Source organism: Paralichthys olivaceus, chromosome 6 (genome assembly GCF_024713975.1).
Source record: "Paralichthys olivaceus isolate ysfri-2021 chromosome 6, ASM2471397v2, whole genome shotgun sequence".
NCBI classification, from domain to species: domain Eukaryota; kingdom Metazoa; phylum Chordata; class Actinopteri; order Pleuronectiformes; family Paralichthyidae; genus Paralichthys; species Paralichthys olivaceus.
Window position 1 is genome coordinate 18,796,756 of NC_091098.1, and position 21,566 is coordinate 18,818,321.

Consider the following 21,566-nt stretch of genomic DNA (forward strand, 5'->3'; position numbering starts at 1 on the left):
TTGTTATGAGGATTATTTTATTCTGGGTTTAACACAATGAAAATGTAGTGTTTTCAATGTGGTTGAAGTGGGGGTTGAAACTTGATCCACCAGCCCACTGAAGCAGCAGCCCACCAGGGTCTGCCTGTTAGCCCCTATGGCTAACTGATACAGAGAAAGCACCACGGTGGTCTGTGAACGAAGGTGAGCAACTGCCTGCGGGAAGCTTTTAGTCAGCACTGGGACTGGAAGTTAAAGGAACTTTTGGTCAAGGCCAAACCATACTACAGGCTACAAATATTAATCCTCACATTAACTTGAAAGGTGGAAATATGTACAATCTCTTCGTCCTGTCTTCAGTCAGAAACTGGAGTCTCAATTTGTCCCCAGTCCAAGCATAACTTTCACAGCCAGAAAAAATATCCTGTCATGACTCTGGACTTTTTGCCTCTTTTATGATTAGAGTTTTCATTTTGTTTATGGACACCTTGTGTATCGTATCTATCCCTGTGTTTAGGTTTTTATTTCGACCTTTACCTGTGTTCCCTTGGTTCCACTAAGTGTTTCAGTCTGTGTTCCACTCAGTGTTTCAGTCTGTGTTCCACTCTGTTTCCTGTTTTATTTTGTAGTTTCTGCTCCTTGTGTGTTTTCCACCTTGACGTCCTGCTTTGATTAGTTTCACCTGTTTGTCCTAGCCCACCTGTCTCTGGTTTGTGATCAGTTCAGTCTGTATATAAATCTCTGTCCTTGCCTTGGTCAGTTTGTTGTTGTCTCACCACCCGTCGTCGTTTCATGATCGTCAGTCCTGGTCTTCTTCATGCTGCTTCAGGTCATCACCCTCTCTCCTTCACTCGTGAGTTCCTAGTGTTTCTCAAGTGAGTTCTATGTTTTTCAATTTAGACTTTTTGAGTTCTTCTTCTAGTTTTCTTTATCAGCAAGCCATGCTTCGCAGCAAATTCAAAAGTTATATTTTTGGTGTTGGTCAAATTTGAGCAAGAGTAGAGTGAATTATACTCTGGACAGATTCAAAACTGTTATATTTAACTCAGTTGGCAAAAAGCTGGGTCAAAAGGAAGTGTCTTTAAATTAAATCTCTCGTTGTAAATGTATTGACTCTTTACTTTCAACTCTGAACCTGCTGTAACACCTCAGGAGTGAATTTCAGTGAATTAACCCTGCCCCCATCATCGGATACAGAATGAAGCAGAGACGGAGAGAATCCTCGAATTGTGAAAACTACTTTGGTTCGTGGATTTAACTTCACACTGTTCGGTAAGTACATGAAGAACCTTATCTCTGGACTCACTGACTGTGGTTGCTCTGCAGATAATCTGTGTCTGTTGTTCACATGCGCTGTGTCTGCTACTGGCGAGCTGCAGGTTTATCTCCTGCATTTCCTTTATTACAAGACGGGTTATGTACTAAACTAAATGTCAGAACTCTACGGTCTGAAGTTCTGCATCTTCTGGTCTGTTAACTATCAAAACCCGGTTGGAACAAATGAATTGTTTCAGAAGTGAAACGCTGGAGTGCTTTTACTTTGAAACGTGTCAAACGTGACAGAAAAAACTGTTTCACTGCAGAACAGAGAAAATGATCTTTCTCCTGAGTTTTAATGTTCATCTGTTGAATATATGTCACAAACACAAATGGTTGCTACACTTTCTGTAAGTGTTTCAAAATAAAAGCACTCCAGCCTTTCTGTTTCTGTTTAAAAAGCAGGTATTTATAGTAAAATATCTGCAGGAGTGTTACTTGATATTGGATCATATTGTTTCTTGGTGTAGTACTTAGAATTCAATTTTGCAAGATGAATTGTACAGAAAGCTAACTTCACTCATCTTTTCACAGAAAATGCTGGTACAGGTGGAGTAAAGCCTAGTTTATGCTTCTGCGTCACGTCGACGCCGTAGCTACGGCGTAGCTACGGCGTCGACGTGACGCAGAAGCATAAACTAGGCTTAAGGATGGATGGAGTCCAAAAATACATATGTGCATATATTGTTACTGTGTTCTTGGTTTCCTGTACTGTTTCTGTTCATGGACTTTACCTAATTAAAGGACACTCTTAGTTAAGTTTTTGCTTCCTGGTCTTCATGCTTCACGATATCACGGTCCTTTTTTTTTTTATTTTTTTTTTTTATTTTTGTTCCACCCACTCCATAAATCGTAACATATCCAATGCATATTTTAAAAGCCTGTTCCAGCATCAATTTCTAAACAACTTATGAGTCATGTTAGGTTTACTGTGAAATGATTGTGGTAATGATAATGGTGCCATGCGCTTTATAGTGCTGACCCACAGCGTTAACATTTTCCATATATTTATTTTTGAGAACTTTAAGTCATGTGGCTATAGTAAACCATGTGTCACACCCATAAGGGAAACTAATCACAGCATGACACAAAGGAGACTGTCAGTTTTCTTCATCAGGATTATGCAAAAACATCCCCAACCTGTTTCCACGAAACTTGGATTATGGATGGGTCATGGACTAAGAAATAACCCATTCAATCTGGGGCGGATCCATGATTTTTAAACTCCAGATTTTGTTTTTTTAACATGTCCATGTATTTCCCAGGGAATAATTCATGGATCTTGATGGGGAAAAGAATCAGGCATTTAAGTGACTATCCGTAAGTGCACTTTGGTGCTGCTTGAATGAATTTAAGGGGACTGTTGGGCCTTAGCGGAGGTATGTGCTCTGCTGAGTGCCATTCTAGTTTGATTTGTTTATACTTGATTCCACTTGGTACCAGTTCTATCAGGATGTCTTTGGGGATATGAAGTACAACATGTTGTTTTACTGAATGCAAAGCAATAGATTTGATTTAATGTTGGGCTTATAACTATTTAACACTGGACAGGACTTTGACCATATGTGCGGTGGGCATGGTGATGGCAACCACAGCAAGACTTGAAACAGCAAAAGGAACCATAGTGATAAAGTCAGGGCTGAACATTTGGCACCACATACTGGGCTTGGGTAAACAAGCATGCATACAAAGATAAGAGAGTAGTGCTAAAAAAAGGACTCCTTTCCATTGGATGGATACAGATTAACACAGGTGAACAACTCAGCAGCTCAGTCTTTGCGAAGGTAAGATAACATAAAGTGATTTATGATGAATATTTCTTCCCAGAGTCCCCTTCTTCACCTGAGTGACAGTGAGTAAACCCCTGACATGATTTAAAGAGACTGTCCTAGATTTGTTTAATTCGTAGATGAGTCAGTATTTGATGGAGGAGCTGATGCTGCGTGAGGTAAAATGCAGCTGACACGGGGGGGGGGGGGTACCTGTAGATGCAGAGGAAGGGTAGAGCACCAACGGGGATGTGGACAGTGAGGTCAGGACGGTGGCAGCCATCACTTCCTTATCGGCATGACCTGAGGGCTTCCTGCAAAACACACAAATATAGATTGACCAAACAGGCACACACAGTCAGGTGTAGATTATCCGTGGGTGCTCTTGTCCCCAGTTCACCTCAAAGCCAGTTAAGTAATAATCTTTTGTTTGGACAGTTTCTCTGAGTAATGGAAAATGGTTTAAAAAAGTATTCTATCCAAGCCCGGCCTTGTCCCTAGGGGAAAATTCAAATCTCTGAAGCCCCCCAAAAATATCAAGAAATTTGATGTAGCAAACAAATCCATCAAGAGTAGTAGCCAGTGCACAGATATGTGATATAGCTGGGAAACTTACTATTCTTATGTCTGAGTATGTGTGTGTGCACAACTAAAAGCCTCAAGAGTAAAAGGGTTTGTGGTGTGTTTCTGCACAGCTTGAGCAACTTTGCTTCAAGAGGGAGAGAGATGCTTGTTCCTCCCTTCCTGCTCAGTGCACCCCATGCTGAGGTGAGTCCAGCCTCAGCCTAAACCTTATTTATACTGCCCACTTGAACTGGCAACAGACACTTAAACACAATAATAATATACATGCACAGTAATGAGTATGCTTTGGCATCTGGCATTTTTATAAAAAATGTGACTGGGAACACCAGTAATTTTTGTGTGATCCTGTAATGAAGCACACATATCTGTGCTTCACCAGACAGCCAATCTATTCTATTTTGCACTTTACACCTCTGTCCATGCTGCCCTTGAAAGTTAAATACAGGGGAAATTATCCAAGGCAGCGCCAGGAACACACACACACACACACACCACACACACGACCAGAAAAAAGATTTATGTACTTGTGTAAAATCCTGTAAAAAGAGAGAGAGCCATACAATGTGGTGAGCAACTGTGTGTACTATACAGATCCAAACACTGTAAAAGGGTTAAACGCACATGCTAACACAAAGCAGACACACACTCGTACAGAGACACATGGTCTGCAGCTTTAAGAAGTCCTTGTCCCGCCCCCAGACTCCTCCACTACACAACCAGAGTAAACTGGTTTGAGGCGTTCTCTCAGCCAAGCCCTGAGCCCTGGCAGAGATCCACTCCGAGTCTCCGTGCACACACTCACACATACTCAACATAAAAACTTCACTCTGGAGCCCACAAACACTTCAAATCTGCAAGCGTACGTGTACCTGCGCACACACACACACACACACACACACACACACACACACACACACACACACACACACACATAATAAGAGACTAGATTTTTTAAAAAAACCTTATATGACACAGAAAAAGTTCAGAGTGTCTCAGCTCCCACGCTGATGAGAATGTGTTGGAAGTGGGGCAGTTTGCAGAGGAATGTACCAGATATGAAGGAATCCAAACAAAACACACTGGTGTTACTCTTCAGCGTCTCAAAACATGGGCTACGTGTGTGTGCACGCGTGTGAGTATGTGGTTGTGGTATTATCATGTTGTGGGGACCTTATTCTGTTCACAGTACACAGACCAACCGTCCTTATGGGGACAAAAAGCAAGTACCCATCATGTAATTCATTAAATCATAAGATGAAGACATGTTTAAGGTTATAGTTTCTGTGTGTGTGTTTGTGTGTGTGTGTCTGTTCGTGTTCTGAACATGTAGAGGACCACAGTGTATAAATAATAATATCGACACAGTGATCACAGATGGGGAAAGGCAGTTAATACACAATGCGGACAACACAAACATGCACATGCATAAGCACTCACAGTCTGGAAGAGAGATAAAGAGATAACAAGATTAGCCGTGTCCTGTTTCAGTCATTAGTTTCTTTTCAGCACTGAACAGGGCCAACCGGGGACAAGCTCTTGATTTATGGACCCGTCTATTTTTTAATAACATTTCTGTGCTGTTTTTCCTCATTTTGCCGCCAACATGGACGACCTGTTGTCAGCTTCACTCAGGAGATAAAGAAGTTATGCTCTCAATTCTACAAAACGCATGTTTAGAGTCCCAATAAAATCCAATTTTACCTGTGTGGAAAAGTGGTTTACTAATAACATATCACTTGCAGTCATGCATGTCTGTTTCTGGTGTGTGTGTGTGTGTGTGTGTGTGTTTTATCTCAAAGTTGAATATCCCTCTCTCTCTTGTTTCTCTCTCTCTTTCTCACACACACACCAGACCCCATTAATACCCGTACACCCTCCCAACCCACTCTGGTTTCCTGACATTGAGCTTTTTCCTTCCTCTGCTTCCCAGCAGAACCATGATACTCCACCACAGTTTCATTACGTTTGTGTGTTAAGCAATAAACGATAATGACATGTGGGACACTTTCTCAGAGGGCAGTAAGCTGACTGACTCTTACTCAGGCTGACAGAGGTGGAGCTAATCCAATGTTGTCATTAGATTAAGTTTCATATCAATGTTTAAGTTAGGAGTAGATGTTGCCATCTTCTGCCATCATGAAACCAGTTTGCACAGATAATAATCCTGCTATTCCTGTCCACTGCTTGCTCTAATGAGCGCATCAGTGCCTGCAGATACTGTATATGTCATGATCCTGCCTCTCTGTGAAATAACTATGGAGCCATTAAATGTGGTGGGAGTGTAGGACAAGCTAAAGAGTGGCTGCACTGGCAGGGGAGTAAATCTGCCTGCTTCTTCCTATGTGAGGCTTTATTTCCGAGCAAGTTAAACTGGGGTTGCCTTTATTTAGTGCCCAGAAAGAGGCGGCTAGAGAGATTGCTGTCAACAAAAAGCCTGTGTGTGTGTGTGTGTGTGTGTTTGACGACAAGGGTGTTTTGGGGTTTCATGGTTTTCAAGTGCCCAAATATGGATGTTTACAAGAACCTTTCAGACTAACCACTGTATGTTTATGGCATACAGTAAATTTAATGATGACATGATAAACATAACAGCCTCCTCCCACATATGCAAATAAATACATGTAGACACCATTTGTACTCTGAGCTGTCATATTTATATCCCCTATCACTGATACAAATGTGTTTAATGAGACAGATATTATATCAATCGGGACATCTTAACTTCATTTTACTTCTTGTTTGTATGTGGGTGGCATGAACACTGTGGCATATTCTGGTTGGAGTAATTTGCACTGTTAAATATTTGCCGCTGTGATATGACCAAAATCTCACATCCCGATATAAACAATTTCAAATTGAGTCGCTGATACTTACTACTTCACAATATTGCTAATTTTCTGTAAATTCATTGAACAGTTCATATAAAGTTACCAAGTGGAAAGGCCTATTTTTTTATTACATGCCAAATTATGCGACCCATTTCATTTTCAAACCTTTATGCATATTTCTTCTTGAATCATCCCTGAATTTAATAGTTACACTAAGCAGGTGTAATAACATTCATCAGCCCAGGAGCTAGCAAGTTAGCCTGTCAGCAGCACATATCGAATCAATATCCAAAGATGGTGATAGTATTAAATCAAGAGATAAGCATATTATCCCAGCTCTATTAAATATGCATGCATAAACAAACACCCACTTTCACTTGCGCACATGTATAACACACACTTTCTCAACTTCCTTCCCCCTTAGCTTGTATTGGCCTTGACTAGGCCAAAATCCCTCCCCTCTGGCAGCAGCACAACACATGGGCCAACTTAAGTCAACAAGCCAGGCACACATGCGCACACACATACACACCCACACTAAGGGATAGAGGGAGAGATGAGTAGCAACAACTGGCTCAGAGCTGGAGTGTAGAGAGAGAGAAAGAGTTGTGTGTCTGTATATTGTGTGCTAATAAAGGTTAAGCTCTGTAAACCATTTATTCCTTGGTGCAGTAAATAACGAGTCGAGGCTCAGACTGAGCATTTTTGTGGGATGATTTTCACGACTCACTTTTTATAACTTGAATATGAAGCACTTCCAACAGTGGATTCGATTTCCACACCAGGTCCTGAGAGGACACTCGGACTTTGACACTGAAAATGGTGATGTGATGCCGCCGTGTTGGCCGTTTGGCACACCTTACACACGGACCCCACCCAGAACTATAGTCGGCTCTCTGCTGTTGTTGGGGAGACGACGGGGCCTTCCCTCTATATTTAACACAGCAACTCTGCTCAAGTTACCAGCACAGAAGAAATCCCCTGGATCTGTCTGGTTTATAGCACCTATTACACACGGTACAGGCCCACTTGAGATCCAGGCCAACTGCCACAAATACATCAGTTTTGAGAGTAAACAAACCGACCAGTCAGGCCACACACACTGCAAAAACTTAACATGTTCATTGGCAGCGTATTGACCTTCCTATATGGTGTATTTTTCATCTCCGTTTTCTGCCTAACCTAATGTAATCACTCTCCCTCTCTACATGTGTATCGCACCTGTTTGGCAGAGCTCAGATTCAATTTACCAGAACATGACTCCCCATGCCCCCCCCCCCCAACACACACACATGCATCTTTTGCTTTGCGTGAAAGAGCAGACAAACATTTTACAGAAACCTTCTAAGTCTCATGATACAATGTGTGATTGTCTAATTATCAAATGTTATATTTTAATTGGATTATCACTTGAAGTACTGTAAAACACACTAAAGCTATATCTTGTTACCAGAGAAAAAACAACTATGCGTCACACAGGCGGCTTAAAAGAAGAGTTTTAGAAGGTCAGGAGAAAAAGAGGAAGGCAGGGTGGAAGGGGCTGGGCAGTATCAGTGGATTTCATTGTTTTGAGTTGGCTGACCACAAGCTTATCCATTTTTCATCAGGATGATTCAAAGCTGTGCAGAGTTTAATATGGTGGGTCTTGTTTTCACTCGGGATGTACACCGCCAACAATAATCTCTGCTCTCCCCCCTGAGCCCTGGTGGTGGTCACTTTAAATAGCACTTATCCTTCCAATATGTGATCAGCGTGATCCCCAAAACAGGCAGTGGGTGTATTTGTGTCTCTGTATGAACTGTATGCATATGCAAGTGTGCTGACTTCTTGTTATGCCTAAGACTGGCATGAAGGCTGGTGTGTGACCTTGGCAATTAAGGAGTCGAAAAACGCTGTCATGCAGACACATATAAATAAAACCAACTTTCAAACACAGCTTATCGTGATAGGATACACAGTGACACACAGTGAAGTTTCCGTGCTGCTTTTCTTTCCTTTGACAGTTTCTCTCTTTATCTCTCTTGAACACAAACAAATGCAAATGCAAGCGGCAGCAGAGATATGCACATCAAACATAAGGGTTATGTTTTTAGTCATAAGTCAGACTTCTTCCGTAGGGGAAGCTTTTTCTGTCAATTCATCTCAAAAAACATATGTTCTCATTCTCATTTGAGAGAACGAGAGGCAGGCTGACGGAGAGAGAGATGGAAACCACAAAACCCCACGAGAATTGTTAACCATATATTTTTCTGTCACGTGTCCTGATATGCATCTCTCTTTACTTTATCCTTTCAGCCTGTTTAAGGCTCAAAGCAAACAGATTGACTCGAAACAAAAAAAGGAACTGGGACTAGGCCCTGGCAAGTGCGTTATCCTAACTGAATCATAGATGAAGATGTAGATGAAGGCTTTAAAACTTGACTTATTGTTGCAAACAGAGAAAGTGAAGTGCAGGCGATGGTATGATGTAATCAAACTGTTACCTCTTGCATAATGAGGTAAAGTTGTGACAACTGAGGCTATTAAAACTGACCAGGCTGGTGTTGATGGTCATCTGTCTGCTGTGCCCCCCCCGACAGCTGCCCCTTCCACACCCACTATTAATAGAACACCCACCACACTTCGTCCCTCTATCCCTCAGTCGTTTCTCATCATCACGCCTTGACTCCACAGTATTATGTAACATCCTCTGTCCCTCTCTCTCAGCCAAGAGACAGATAGTCAAGACTAGCAGTAAACAGTCTACCCCCTGACCCAATACGAGGCTTCACACCCCCTCCCATTTTTCAGCCGTGATCCTCTCCTTCTGTCGTGATCACTCTCTCCACTCTTGTTCTATTTTTTTCGACGATCCCTTTGTAAAACACAGCAGATTTGGAAAATGTGCAATCAATATGAATTTAAATATAAACCTGTGGTTAAGCATTAGATTGTGTTGTTGTAGTGTATGAATGTGTGTGTGTGTGTGTGTGTAGTCTATAACCGTGTAGCCCCTTGCCCAACTCCCCAGGCTCTGAACTCCTAAGAGAGGGAGAGGCTGTTAGGCAGGAGCCGTGTCTCTTAAACGTGGGCTGAGAGTGTAATGGCTATTCAGTCCTGGGACAAACGACTCTCTCTTTCTCTCTCTTGATCCTCGAATGCAATCTGTCGCCTTAGGGCCAAACACAAACAACGGATTGCTTTGTCCTGGGTAAATAATAATGGACAGGACAGACGGAGTAAGAGGCTGCGGTGTCTGACTCCCTGATGTCTGCCCTACATGTCATACACAGACACAATAATATAAACACATATTTAAATTTAACAGCAAACACACAAGTTAGTGAAAGAGGGTTTTTTCTGCGTGGAGTAACCTGTATGAACATTCTGCATCGAGATCAGAGCCGTGCTTGTTACACACGTTCCACATAGAGAAAATGTTGACACAGCACAAGCAATTAACAGGCTGATGACAGAGAGGATCCTGACGCACTACTCGACCTGCATGCCTTGCCCACATCACGTGGAAACAGCTAAACGTGGTGAAATTGTGGGTCATTACAGCTGTAGTATGAGCCCCACATTGCATGTCAGACCAGTGCTGGAAAAAACACAAGTTAAGCATTAGTTTGTCAACAGATAACTTTGCTTGACTTTACCTAACAAATGATAACGTAATGTTCTATTGAGTATACATTTTTGCTGCTAAATTTAACACTATTAAAGAGATGAAAAAATGTTACATTACACAACACCACTAATGCTTTGGGTCTATGAGCAAACTAACTAAAAGTTACCAGCTACTTACTTTAATAACCCCATGTCACTTCAGGCCAAACAAAAAACTTGTAGCTATAGCAACTTCACTTGCAACTTCTCTCAGTCTGTAACAATGCTGTTGCTAAGGGAAAGCAGGGCAGTTTCTCTTGCAGCCTAAGTGTTTTTTTCCTGTCTTCTACAGAGGGAAACAACAAAGATAGACCCATCTGCCTGAAAAACAATGACTCCTTATCAAAAGTCGTTTTTCATTTGAGTCAGAGAAGAAGTCTTGTCTTTTGCTCATTTTCCACATACATTCAAATTATATTTTCATGATGTTTTCATTCTGCAGAAACACAAAGATTTGTGTTATCCACGAGCCTCCGAGAGAAACCGAGCTGCCTGTTCATTGTGTGGATATTAAGAGAAGCCAGATCATGTTGTTAAGAGAAACCAGATCAAATCACAGCAGGAAAAGTTAAATCTACATATCATTAACTATGCCTGTTTCCACCCGGCTAAAAACAATTCAGATGATGTAACGCATACTTTGATAAACACGTAAAATAGCCAAGAAAAGAGGAAATTAGAAACCAAATTAAACCAAAATAAACACGTCTTGGAGCACAGATTAAAATGTTTGAGTGCCTCAAAGCAGTCAGTTCTCTTTTTGCAGCATTCTTATTTGGTTCCTCATTCTTCTCCCCCTCTCGCCTGCTCTTGAGATGTGCCCTTCTGCCATCACAAGCCAGAGCAGGCCTTTGCCTGGTTTCCTATGTTTTGCAAAAGCAACCCATTGCTGTTCCAAAGCCACTCTGCTCTAGTAACTCCCATGAAGCCAAACAACTGCAGGGCAGCATCACACAGACAACGACTCCAGCCAGTAAAATAAACTGATCCATATCTATTTTTTCTAGAAAGAGAAAGTGACAGATTCAGAGCTCAGAAGAATGAAGTGCTGAAAGCATTGAAAGGTGTAGAAGAATTATTGCTGCAGATTTCGAGGGAGTGTGACCCCCTCCTCTAAAGAAAACAGTGTTTTGTTTATATGCATATGCTTAACAGCTAGCACCCTTTTTGTAAGTGTGTGTGTATAAGAATACATTTGAGGGGGGGGCGACCTACAAGTGAGAATACAAAGAGACAGAGAGGGGCACTTTGCTGTTATTCTAGTGTTTATTATTACGCAGTTGTAAACTGAAATAAACAGCAACTCAATTGAACAAATTAATACCTTTAACCTATCAAACACTCAAAAGTATATGTTGACTTTATGTGCTTCTTCTTGAAGACAAATGTGAACAATAATAACACAGTATTAGTAAAAGATAAAGCACAATAATAGTTAGTGATTTTCAGCCGTGACTGAGTCGGATTCATTAAGCGAATAATGAAGCTCCCACCATCACTTTAAATTAACTATTTGTTGCCTCAGCTGCTTTATCACAAACTATTAACACAAACAGATTTGTCCACCTAGCACCTCAGTGTCTCAAAGGTCTGTTGCACTATCATGCACCTACAACAATTTGAATTAGGTTTCTATGGTTTGTATCAGAGCATTTCAAACATGCATTTGTATTCATCAACAGCTCAAAAACATTTCATTTGAGCTATAAAATGCAACTAGAGTAGCACTCAGGAGAGTGCATACCTCTGCCGAGGCCCGACAGTCCCCTTAAGAAACCATATTCAAATTCACCAGACCTAGATTTGGAGTTGTGCCATATTACGCACACTCATAAATATTAGTCCCCTAATTATGTCAGATTTTATTTCCATCAAGAATCATTAATTATTCTCTGAGAAATTAACAAAATGTTGAAAAACACCCTGTTTCGCAATTTAAAAAAATCCTGGATAATTTTATGGATTCTTTCCTGACCCATGTCACATCCTTCCTCTGAGTTTTAGGCGTAATCCTGCTAAATAACAAACAAAAGAAAATGAAAACATAACTACCTTGGTGTAGGTGATAAATATATAAATATTTACCGTATATGCCGTAAGTATTTCAAGAATATGACAAATAAATCAAGTTAATAATTTCTCGATTGACCCTAAGAAATACTGACCTGTGCTCATTTAATGTCGTCATTTACAACATCAGATAATATTCATAATATACATGTTGCCTGGTGTTTGTGTGTTGAGACAGAGAAGCTGTTTTTACATTTTAATGGTGGGAGTGAGTGTGCTTTTAATTTCCTGGTGTGGCCTCTATCCTTAAGAGTAGCCCTGTATCACCCCATCCTCAGGCCAAACTGGCCCCATTAGACTGAATACTGCCAGATATAGAAAAAAAAATTAGTTTCCCAGTAGATCCTCTGGCCCAGTGCCTCCAAAAGCTATTCACCCCTCTCCAAATTATCAGTGTTTCGACATCCTACAGATGGAGGCAGTGACACTATTGGGAATAAGGAAAGGAAAATGGCCTCTCTATCACCCCTCAATGCCAACAACAGGATAGTTAACAAGATGAATGGAGGCAATAAGAGCACATTATGGAAACACTGGAGAGATGACGATGATAAAACAGAGAGTAATCCGAGACCCTGACTCTGGACCATATTGTTCTTTTTTTAGACATTTATCATTTATAAATACTATTTGTTGGATGGGAGAGCTGCGTAATTATTAACATGGCCAAACCTGAGCAATGGTCACATCAGAGCAGGCTCTTTCTCCTGAACATCCAAACAAGCAGATGGGAGAACCTTCAGACTCAGCCACCAGCCCTGGCCCAAGGAAAGCTGCGACTTGTATTTTTTTGTCAGACGCACTAGACACTCAAAGCAAAAACACTATCGCAAAATCTTGAAAATGCTGACTAGGAACTGTGGGAATGCACATTGCAAAATTACAATGGCAAGCTTTGTTGAGTGAAAGTAGAGACATCTACACACACCGAGTTTTGTCAACTACTGTTCTAAAGGTCATTTTTAAATCAAAATATTATGCAATAAAAAAAAAAATCACAGGATAATTTAGTAATCTAATTAAATTAAACCAACAGGGTACAATGTCACCTTAAAAAAGCAGCTTCAAAATCTTTTTTTTAACGTCGCACTGACTTGTTAAAGGGAGAATGGTGCCTCTTTCATCCCCACTTCACAGTTGCAATGTGGTTTCAATCTCTTGCCAGAGGTGCCAAACAGAGTGATAGTCTGCAGCTTAAAATGTCTGAGTGATGTTTGACTTTAAATCGGTTAAAAAGAGGTTTTGGGTGAAGACACTTGAAAAAAATCAAGAATTCCACAGAGGGTTTGGACTACACTGACAGAGCTCCGGTCAAGGACTTTGTTTTCTGCATGTGAAAAACACAACACAGCAGAATTAATGAGACTTGTCAGCTGCAGAGGCTGCTGTTGCTCTGCAAATGTTACATAGTGTTGCTTTAATAACTGAATTTTATTAATCTTATCAGCAGATAATTAGGGCAGTTACAGTTTTAAAGGCTGAGTAATGCTATTTGGACACTAGACAGGAGCCTTGTGTGAAGCTACTGAAGCTTAAATCAGATCCAGTGTCAGAAATACCACCATACTGCTGCACCACATTCATTCACACACTCACAGGCGTGCAGACATGCACGTACTCGGAACGTAAAGTCCCCTGTAGTGCACTTTACATCTCGTAATAAATCTGGTCAAATGTACAGAATCTGACATGACCACTCCCACAGACCGTAACAGCTGCTCAGCTTTACACATACAAGATGTATAACACACCCTTGTTCCCCTATAGAGTGATGACCTTACTTATCCCCTATTTTCACATCCTTTATTTCCTCTGCTCTTGGTCTGAACGTCATACAGGGCAACATTGTCTCTTAGTTATTGTCCATTTTCTCTAACCAACATCTTGATCACATTTCCTGTCAATGTACAATGTGAGCCATATGTTAATAGTGCACTGTTAAATCTAAAAGAACAGGGTGAGGATGTGATAAACAACCTGTTTATTTCTTTGTGTGGTGTCTTCTTCAGACTAAATGATCGAAAACCCCCCAAAGAGAAGTCAAAAAAATATTATTTTTTTTAATGAAGCCACTTTGTGTTATCAACAAAGGTAGTGATAATTTGAGGGAAATTACAGTCAGGAGACGTTACATTTACTGGTGTTATCCTTTGGATTCCTCTTCCTCTCTGTCTCTCCCGCCCTCGTTCTTCTATCGTTTCCTCATGGTGTAATTATGGTGAACAAAACACTGTGTAAACACAATCCTGTATATATATAGTGACCATGGTGTTGATTCTTGGTCCAAACCAGATTGGGGCAGATTGAACAGGAGCGAAGAGAAGAAAAAGCTGTTAAGACAAGTAATAGGAGATCAGCTCTGTCCTCTGCATAAATCACAAGTGAGGGAACAGAACAACAAGGAAAAAAAGTGAACATTTGCATCACTGGGTGAAACCCAAGTGTGGGTGGAAACGCAGTCCATCAGAGGAGAGTGAAAATTACCAGATAGTGAAAATCTCAGAGTACTCCAATGCCCTGGAACCGCTATAAGAGTTCTTGGGGTTACTTGGGAAGTGATCGGGGCTCTGCACCTGACGGAACAGCTTCACACACTCAGTGCTTTGTGCAGTGGCATGTTGGTGCTGGAAGCCACTACCACCACTAAAATTAAGCTGGGATACTTTCACCTCTCCCCAGGCCGGAAATCTCCACGTTATCTTGGCAGCAGTCACAGGAGTCCAGGGGTGTGTGTCTGCTCCTGTTTTAAGAGACTGCGGAAAAAAACTTATCTGGGCCAAAATTACTTTTCAGAGTCACACAGACTAGGTGTGACTTTTAAAGGTGTTTTTTAACATTAACTAAAATTAAAGGCCAGTTTAAAACTAGAGCTGCAAAAGTTTGTCAAAATTCACAAAAGAATCATTAAAAGATGATATATCTCACCTCCATTTGCTCATTTGCTCATTGATCTTACACTAGAAAGTAGTGCAAGCACTATTCACAAGGTGGAAGAGAATCAAATTGAAAAACTGTATTTAAGATACATTTCACATGCTTATAGATAGCAACGTTCATAAAGAGTCATTTTTCGTATATAAGTGAGGGATGTGTGACTTTGCGCATACGCATGTGTGCAAATATTGCAGACTGGCTCGGCAGTGTATAGACAACCCTTTGATGGAGAGCAGCATTATTAGCACATCAGTGTTAAAGGAAGCCTGGCTACCTCACAATGGCTACATAATGGAGCTTGTGTATACGTGTAGGTGAGAAGGAAAAGAAAAAGCAGTGGGGGAAAAAAGAAAAACATGTTCACCTCCAAAGCTACTTAATTGCTTGTTTTGTCCTCCAGCAGCTTTGTTAGACGGCACAAGGATACGTAATTTTCCTGGCCCACAGCTCTTTTGTTAAAGTCGTACATATCTACACCCACACACTAGAAGACACACACAGAGCATTCCTCTGACCTGGGCCCACTGGTGTTAGAAGTCTGGGTGCGGCATGTTGTTTAAAACTTGTTTATTTCAAGCTTAATATTTGAATGAAGGAGCTAGCCATTGAATCTATGCTGTGCTTTGGTCTTCATTCACACTTTGATTAACCCAGTCCCTTGCAGGCCCACATTAAAAGTGCCCACATTACTAAACTATGTCAACAAGAAATCAATGGGGATTTCAAAAGTTCAGTGCGGCTCCTCTTCAGGGCAGTCGATAATCCTTTAATTACAAGTGAGATCATGTGATGTTCCTCAGGATGCAGTCAGAAAGCACTTTAATTTTCATGTCCTACATATTGCCATAGTGAGGTGAAGGAAGACATGTTTCTTAATTCATGGGTCACAGACACACCAATAGTCTCGTACAGGAAAGGAGAGGGGAACTCAAGTCTGATGTAATTTTGGAAAATTATAAACAATGGTTAAATTTTAGTAATCTGAATAGATAAATCATTTTTAACTCAATCCTAAGAAGTAAGCAAAAGTGCCTGCATTAAAACAGATGTCAGCCACTCAGTGCTGCACAGTACAAAGTATTAGGCGTTTCTCAGACTTCTTTCTCTTTGCAGTCTGGACTGAATTTCACTGCCTGTCGTTGCCGGACTGGGATGACTTATGACAGAGTTGTGCAAGACACCGTGTGTGTTTGTGTGTGAGGATATTTATAAGTGCAGCGATTGAGCGCAGGAGAAAGCAAAACCCATTAGACTAAGTCTTACAGAAAATTTGAAAACATTTTTTAAAAGCTCTTCGCCACCAAGGGTCTGCTTTTGGAGGCCATTTGCAAATTCACTGCTGCCTTTGGACAGTGGATTCAGAAAATGTTCCTACTGTGTTGTAATCTGCTATTGTGAGAGGTGAAATAAAACAGGCCACGATTAGAATTACTGTTATATTGTACAGTTTAAGTGTATAATTATATTATTTTCTCTATATAACCAGTCTGTTTGATTTGAAGAAAAACAACACTTTGAACCTGCTCAGCAGTGAAGAAATATTTTGAACCGAAAATCAACCCTTGGCCTGTGAGCGTAATGTCTGAGAATCTGCGATTTCAGTGCCAATAGAAACATAGTGAACATTCCTGTGATGACTATGCCATTATTTTCCTGCCTTGTGAATGAACACAGTTATTTAAAACTCATGGAAATTAAACAATATCACATACACACTGAAGATGTATGTTTATGGCTGTTCGAGAATAAAAGTAAGAAAGAAAAGAGCAAGATAAATACGCGCCAGCATAGATTAGAATGGAAATTATTTTCTAGAGCAGTATGGAATGATCTTTTCTGGCAGAGAGGGACTTGGCATTGAGGAATTCATCTCCTTTGGATTTGAGTAGGATTTAGCATGTGTCCTTCAGACAAAGGGGTAGAGGGCACAAGGCCAAGAGAAATGGAAAATGGGATGTATGGAACAGATACAATACATAAAAAAGGGAGGAAGGACATTTCACAAAATGAGGAAAAGGCAAAAACCTTGTGACCATGGAGCAATTTTGTATTATACTGTGGTCCGTGCCTCACTACGGAGAAAGCTTTTTAAACAACACCAGCAAACTCACTCAACTTCACTGAGGAACGCTTAAGGCACGTTTATAGCTTGTCTATAACTCATGGATAGAGAGGGACGGTTATTGGGGGAGTGACGAAAGTTGTAGATGCGGAAAGGTTGTGGGAGGGGTATAATGAAAGCTGAGAAGGATCGGAGAAGCTGGTGAACAGAGGGGCAAGCCTCAGAGCAGCTGCTGTTGGTATGAGGAGCTGGGTAGAAGAACAGAAAGATTGATTGAAAAAAGACGGTTGACTGGGGTATCTTTGAATGCTGCTGAGGCAGAACAGGGGGCCTTATGTAAGGCTCTATTAGTGTGAGTGAGCAAGCGATAAAGCATTTTGCTGCAGCTGAGCCAGAGCTGCACAACAAGAGTTTCTTTCCCTCTTGATACAACTTTATTTTTCTCGCTGTGTCCCTAAGGTGCCCTGCTTGTGGACAGATAAACAACCTACATGTACATGACTTGATGTGGAAAAAGCAAGTGAGGAGTTAGAATCCTCATTCAATCAATCCACTTTTAACCTTGTCTATCTACTTTTGCAACGGAGCTAAATGTTTGCAGATAACATTCCTTCATGGCCTCCTACGCCACTCTTCACTTATGAAATTGATTTTGCCTCACTTCTTCCCTGCATAACAGCAGATGATTAATGTCTCATTAGGGCATTGTACTCACACAGACAGAATGGGAGATAGAGAGAGACGGAGAGAGAAAGAGACAGAGCTTCTCCCATAGGCCCTCATTTTCTGTGAGAGCTTCAGAGCCTGGTACAAATCTGCAAAACACAGATCAGATAGAAAAAAAATGATTTGACACTAGATCCTCACTCCTCCATAAGTCAGCATCCAGTGGTGAGGCGATTATATGTGTGCTACAATCATCTGTGGTTATAATTTGTCTACACTAGCACCTAACCCAGATCCTGGGGCTGACCTAGCAGACGTGCCAGATGCCTGCTCGTGTCCCGATCTGACCCCCACAGAAGCCCACCAACCTCCTTTGCATAACTCTATTCATGGAGGGTGACCTTTCACCCCTACTTGTGTCAGTGCAAGAGCCTTAACCTCTTATGGTCTGGAAGGGGGAAAAAAGGGCAACAAGGAAGTAAAGAAAATGCTACATGAAATTCAGAGTTTTGCAACTAATTACAAGACTAACATGAGAACAGAAAGAGGAAAATATTATTGATATGAAAAAATATAAACAAGAATAACCACCTGAGAGAGGAGCGGGTTGCTAAACTCTGGAGGCCTCGTCAGCAGTCTGGATGTGGGTTAAACATCCCAGACAAGAGTGGGGGTGGGTGGCTGTTCCTCTGACTCTGACCTTCAACAACCGGCCCTTTCGGAGAAGAGGATTGGTGGTGGGGTGGTCAAAGGGGGGTGGAGAGGTGGTCAACTAACTGCCTAGCCTAGCCTAAGCCCCCAGATGACTCTGAGCAGTATGAGTTAAAGGCTGGCCAGTAATTATGTTAAAAACAGAGCCGTCGTTTCCACCACCAACACCCCCCCAGCAGTTGGTTGCTCTGGTGTCCTGTTTATGCAGACTCAGTGTTTTCTATTCATGTTATCCTACTGTGGTGACAGTGTACCTGACTAAGGACAGATAAGAAAGAAAAGCGTTTCGCATCAAGACAAAATGCCCCCTCCCTGCTTCATTTCATCAGACCTCGTTTTTCTGTCTATTCACACTGTGCTTTGTTCTGTTATCAGTGCACTGGATCCTAAGCTGATGAGTATTGACAGGTAGAACGAGCTCTGCTATGAGGGTGTCGGTGAAAGAGAGACTTGAAGGAAGAAGAGAGAAGGACACACACAGTGGCAAAGTTGACATGATGGGACTGGGTGCAAATATAGGTTTGAATCTATATGGATGAATATGCACAAGTGTGAGCGAGGGAATATCTAGGTTCCTCCTCTAAGAGCTTTTTCCATGCTTCCCTAAAAGATAGTGACCTACTTTGCAGCTTTTGCAAAATGACAAGACAATGTGTGAATGCACTGAATGGTGTACCTGACAAACAACACTTTAAATGAGACAGTGGTTAATGTAACACACAGGCTTTATAGCTAAGGTCTTTGTAAACATACTTAATCCCCGAAACACAACTGAGGTATTGCCTAAAGAGGTGGGGAACAAATGAAATGGGTTTGTTGGCATTAACTAAAGTAGGGCACAGAGTGCAGCAAATGCACAATTAGTCACACCCGCACATGCAGAGATGTGCACACTCACTGGTGTGATAAGTGCAGCCCTGCCACTGTGACCATTACTTCGAAGAAAAAAATGTTGCATCACGCTGCAGTTCAAAAGTGTATTAGTGTTGTGCGAATGTGACTTGGTGAAATTGTTGCACTCCGTTTAAACCAAATTACTGTCAGTAAGTTTATAGGGTACAGTCCCTGTCCAAACTGCTTTTATAATTTCTATTTAGCACCACATGCACATGTATTTTAATACACAGAGCTGGGATAAGCTTTTTGAAGTTCATCTAATCGACTGAATATTGTATGAAAAATGGTTTAAATCAAAAAGTGAATCAGGGTTTTAAAAAAAGCTGTTAGTTTCATGGTGAAAGAGGACAGCAGGGCCTCTTGTCACCAACTGCAAAACAAAAGCCAATTTGAGCAGGGTAAAGACAGGGACTTAATCTGAAAGGCCAATGTAGCAACAGTGAGGCCGGGCTAACATGACTACACAGTTATATAATGTTATGCAATCTGTTTTAGCAGCTGTGTAATGTCAACGCAGAGCTCATTATAGTGGTACGTGTGCTGAGATAGCCGTCAGCATGATGTGGAATAGAGATGTTAAATATTGGGTTAAAGCCACGCAGATGAGGACAGTGTGGGTATAACCCAACAGCTCCACTCTCCTGTTAGGTTCATGCTGAACTGTGTTCATTCTGATTGGTTCTGAGAGTTTTGTGACATCATAAATTCGACACAATTGTTCAACCCATTTTCAACCTGACCTGCTGAGTGAGCATACAAATATCTAGATGGTGAGGACGAGAGCCGCTTCACTGAGGGCAAACGTGCATACACACTCGGACACGCACTCACAAAGAAGGAGGCACGGCATCACTGAGGTTTAAAAGCGTGTTCAGTCTTGTGTGCTTCCCAGAGACACTCCCTCACATACATGACCAGTGGCACACGAAGTTCATATGATGAAGATTGAAGGAGTAAGTGTGGCATGAAAACCCCTACACACACACGCCACGCCTATGATAAACTACCCGGTTTTCTTGATAGACTCTAATCAGCTTAGCATCTATCTGCATCTAAACTTTTAATTTTCAAGCATTTTTTTTAAACAGTCATCTACTGTGGTTCAGAAAATAAGGTAGAATGTTGAATGCCTATTCAATAAAGGGCTGCTGATATTGTAGATAGTACAGTGCCAGGTTTTGTTAATGTATAAGCACTGTTGCTTAATAGGTAAGCACCAACTTGATTCAGAGGGGAACGAATAGCAGTGTAAAATAAAGGCTTAGGCACCGCCTGCAGCCTCTCCTAGTCCTCCTCACTGTTACATAATCACTTATCAGTACAGTAGGCTTGTCCCTGGATGTATTTTCTGCTTGCTCTGTGTGAAACTGCGCGAATGTGCATGTATGTTTGCCAAAGGGCGATTAAAGAACTTCCTGAGCAAAAATGTGGCTGTGTATGTCTTTGAAAATTGTGTGAATCAACAGCAACAAAGGTTTGCTTCACTGCACTGAAGCAAGAAACATCAAACAAAACGCCCAACAAAGTTCATTGTCCTGTCTGACATACAGAGAGCCCGTCATTCCGAGACATAACGCTAGCCTGGCTTGTGAAAAGAGGGTCAACAAGTACACAATATAATGCAAGCGAAACAGTGAGATGCTGGATTAGTGAAAACTTTCCGAAACACAGTTAACTGATCTATAAATACACAACACCAACATCTTGTTACCATCTCATTCTTTCTCTCTTTTTTCCTTCTGTCAAGCGATGGGGCAATAGTGGCCCTCATCTCGAGCTCTGGCTCGCTGAGGGCATATTTCATAACTATTCTGGAGAGAATACCAAATATGTGGTCAGTTGACCAGTACGCCCCCACACCATTCATAACCCAACCACTGTACTGTTGTAGCTAGAGGGTGCATTCCACTTCCAGTCAAGACTTGGTTATAGAACACAGGGTCGGAGTTGAGCTTGAAAATTGCCTATGTTGATTGTTTTAAACACCACAAAGTCAGCAGCAAATTAGCTCCTGGACTAGGCTGAATAGAAACTAGAGCAATGCACACATAAAATAGGTCTGGTAGATAACTATGTGCTCCAGAATTCACTAGGGTGATT

The 21,566-nt window shown here is 41.4% G+C and overlaps 1 protein-coding gene and 1 long non-coding RNA gene across 3 annotated transcripts in view; one reads left to right on the forward strand and one right to left on the reverse strand.

Annotated features, from left to right (window-relative positions):
• Positions 1-21,566, reverse strand: part of slc2a4rg (SLC2A4 regulator) — a 44,472-nt gene that overhangs the window by 14,666 nt on the left and 8,240 nt on the right. For both annotated transcript variants that reach the window (XM_020096193.2, XM_020096192.2), the window contains exon 3: positions 3,279-3,379. In XM_020096193.2, coding sequence (XP_019951752.2) covers positions 3,279-3,379 — 101 coding nt within the window. The remainder of the gene's footprint in view (positions 1-3,278; positions 3,380-21,566) is intronic.
• Positions 62-1,857, forward strand: LOC109635193 (uncharacterized). The gene is made up of 3 exons (XR_002203122.2): positions 62-854; positions 1,132-1,251; positions 1,831-1,857. It is a non-coding gene; the product is annotated as an uncharacterized lncRNA (long non-coding RNA).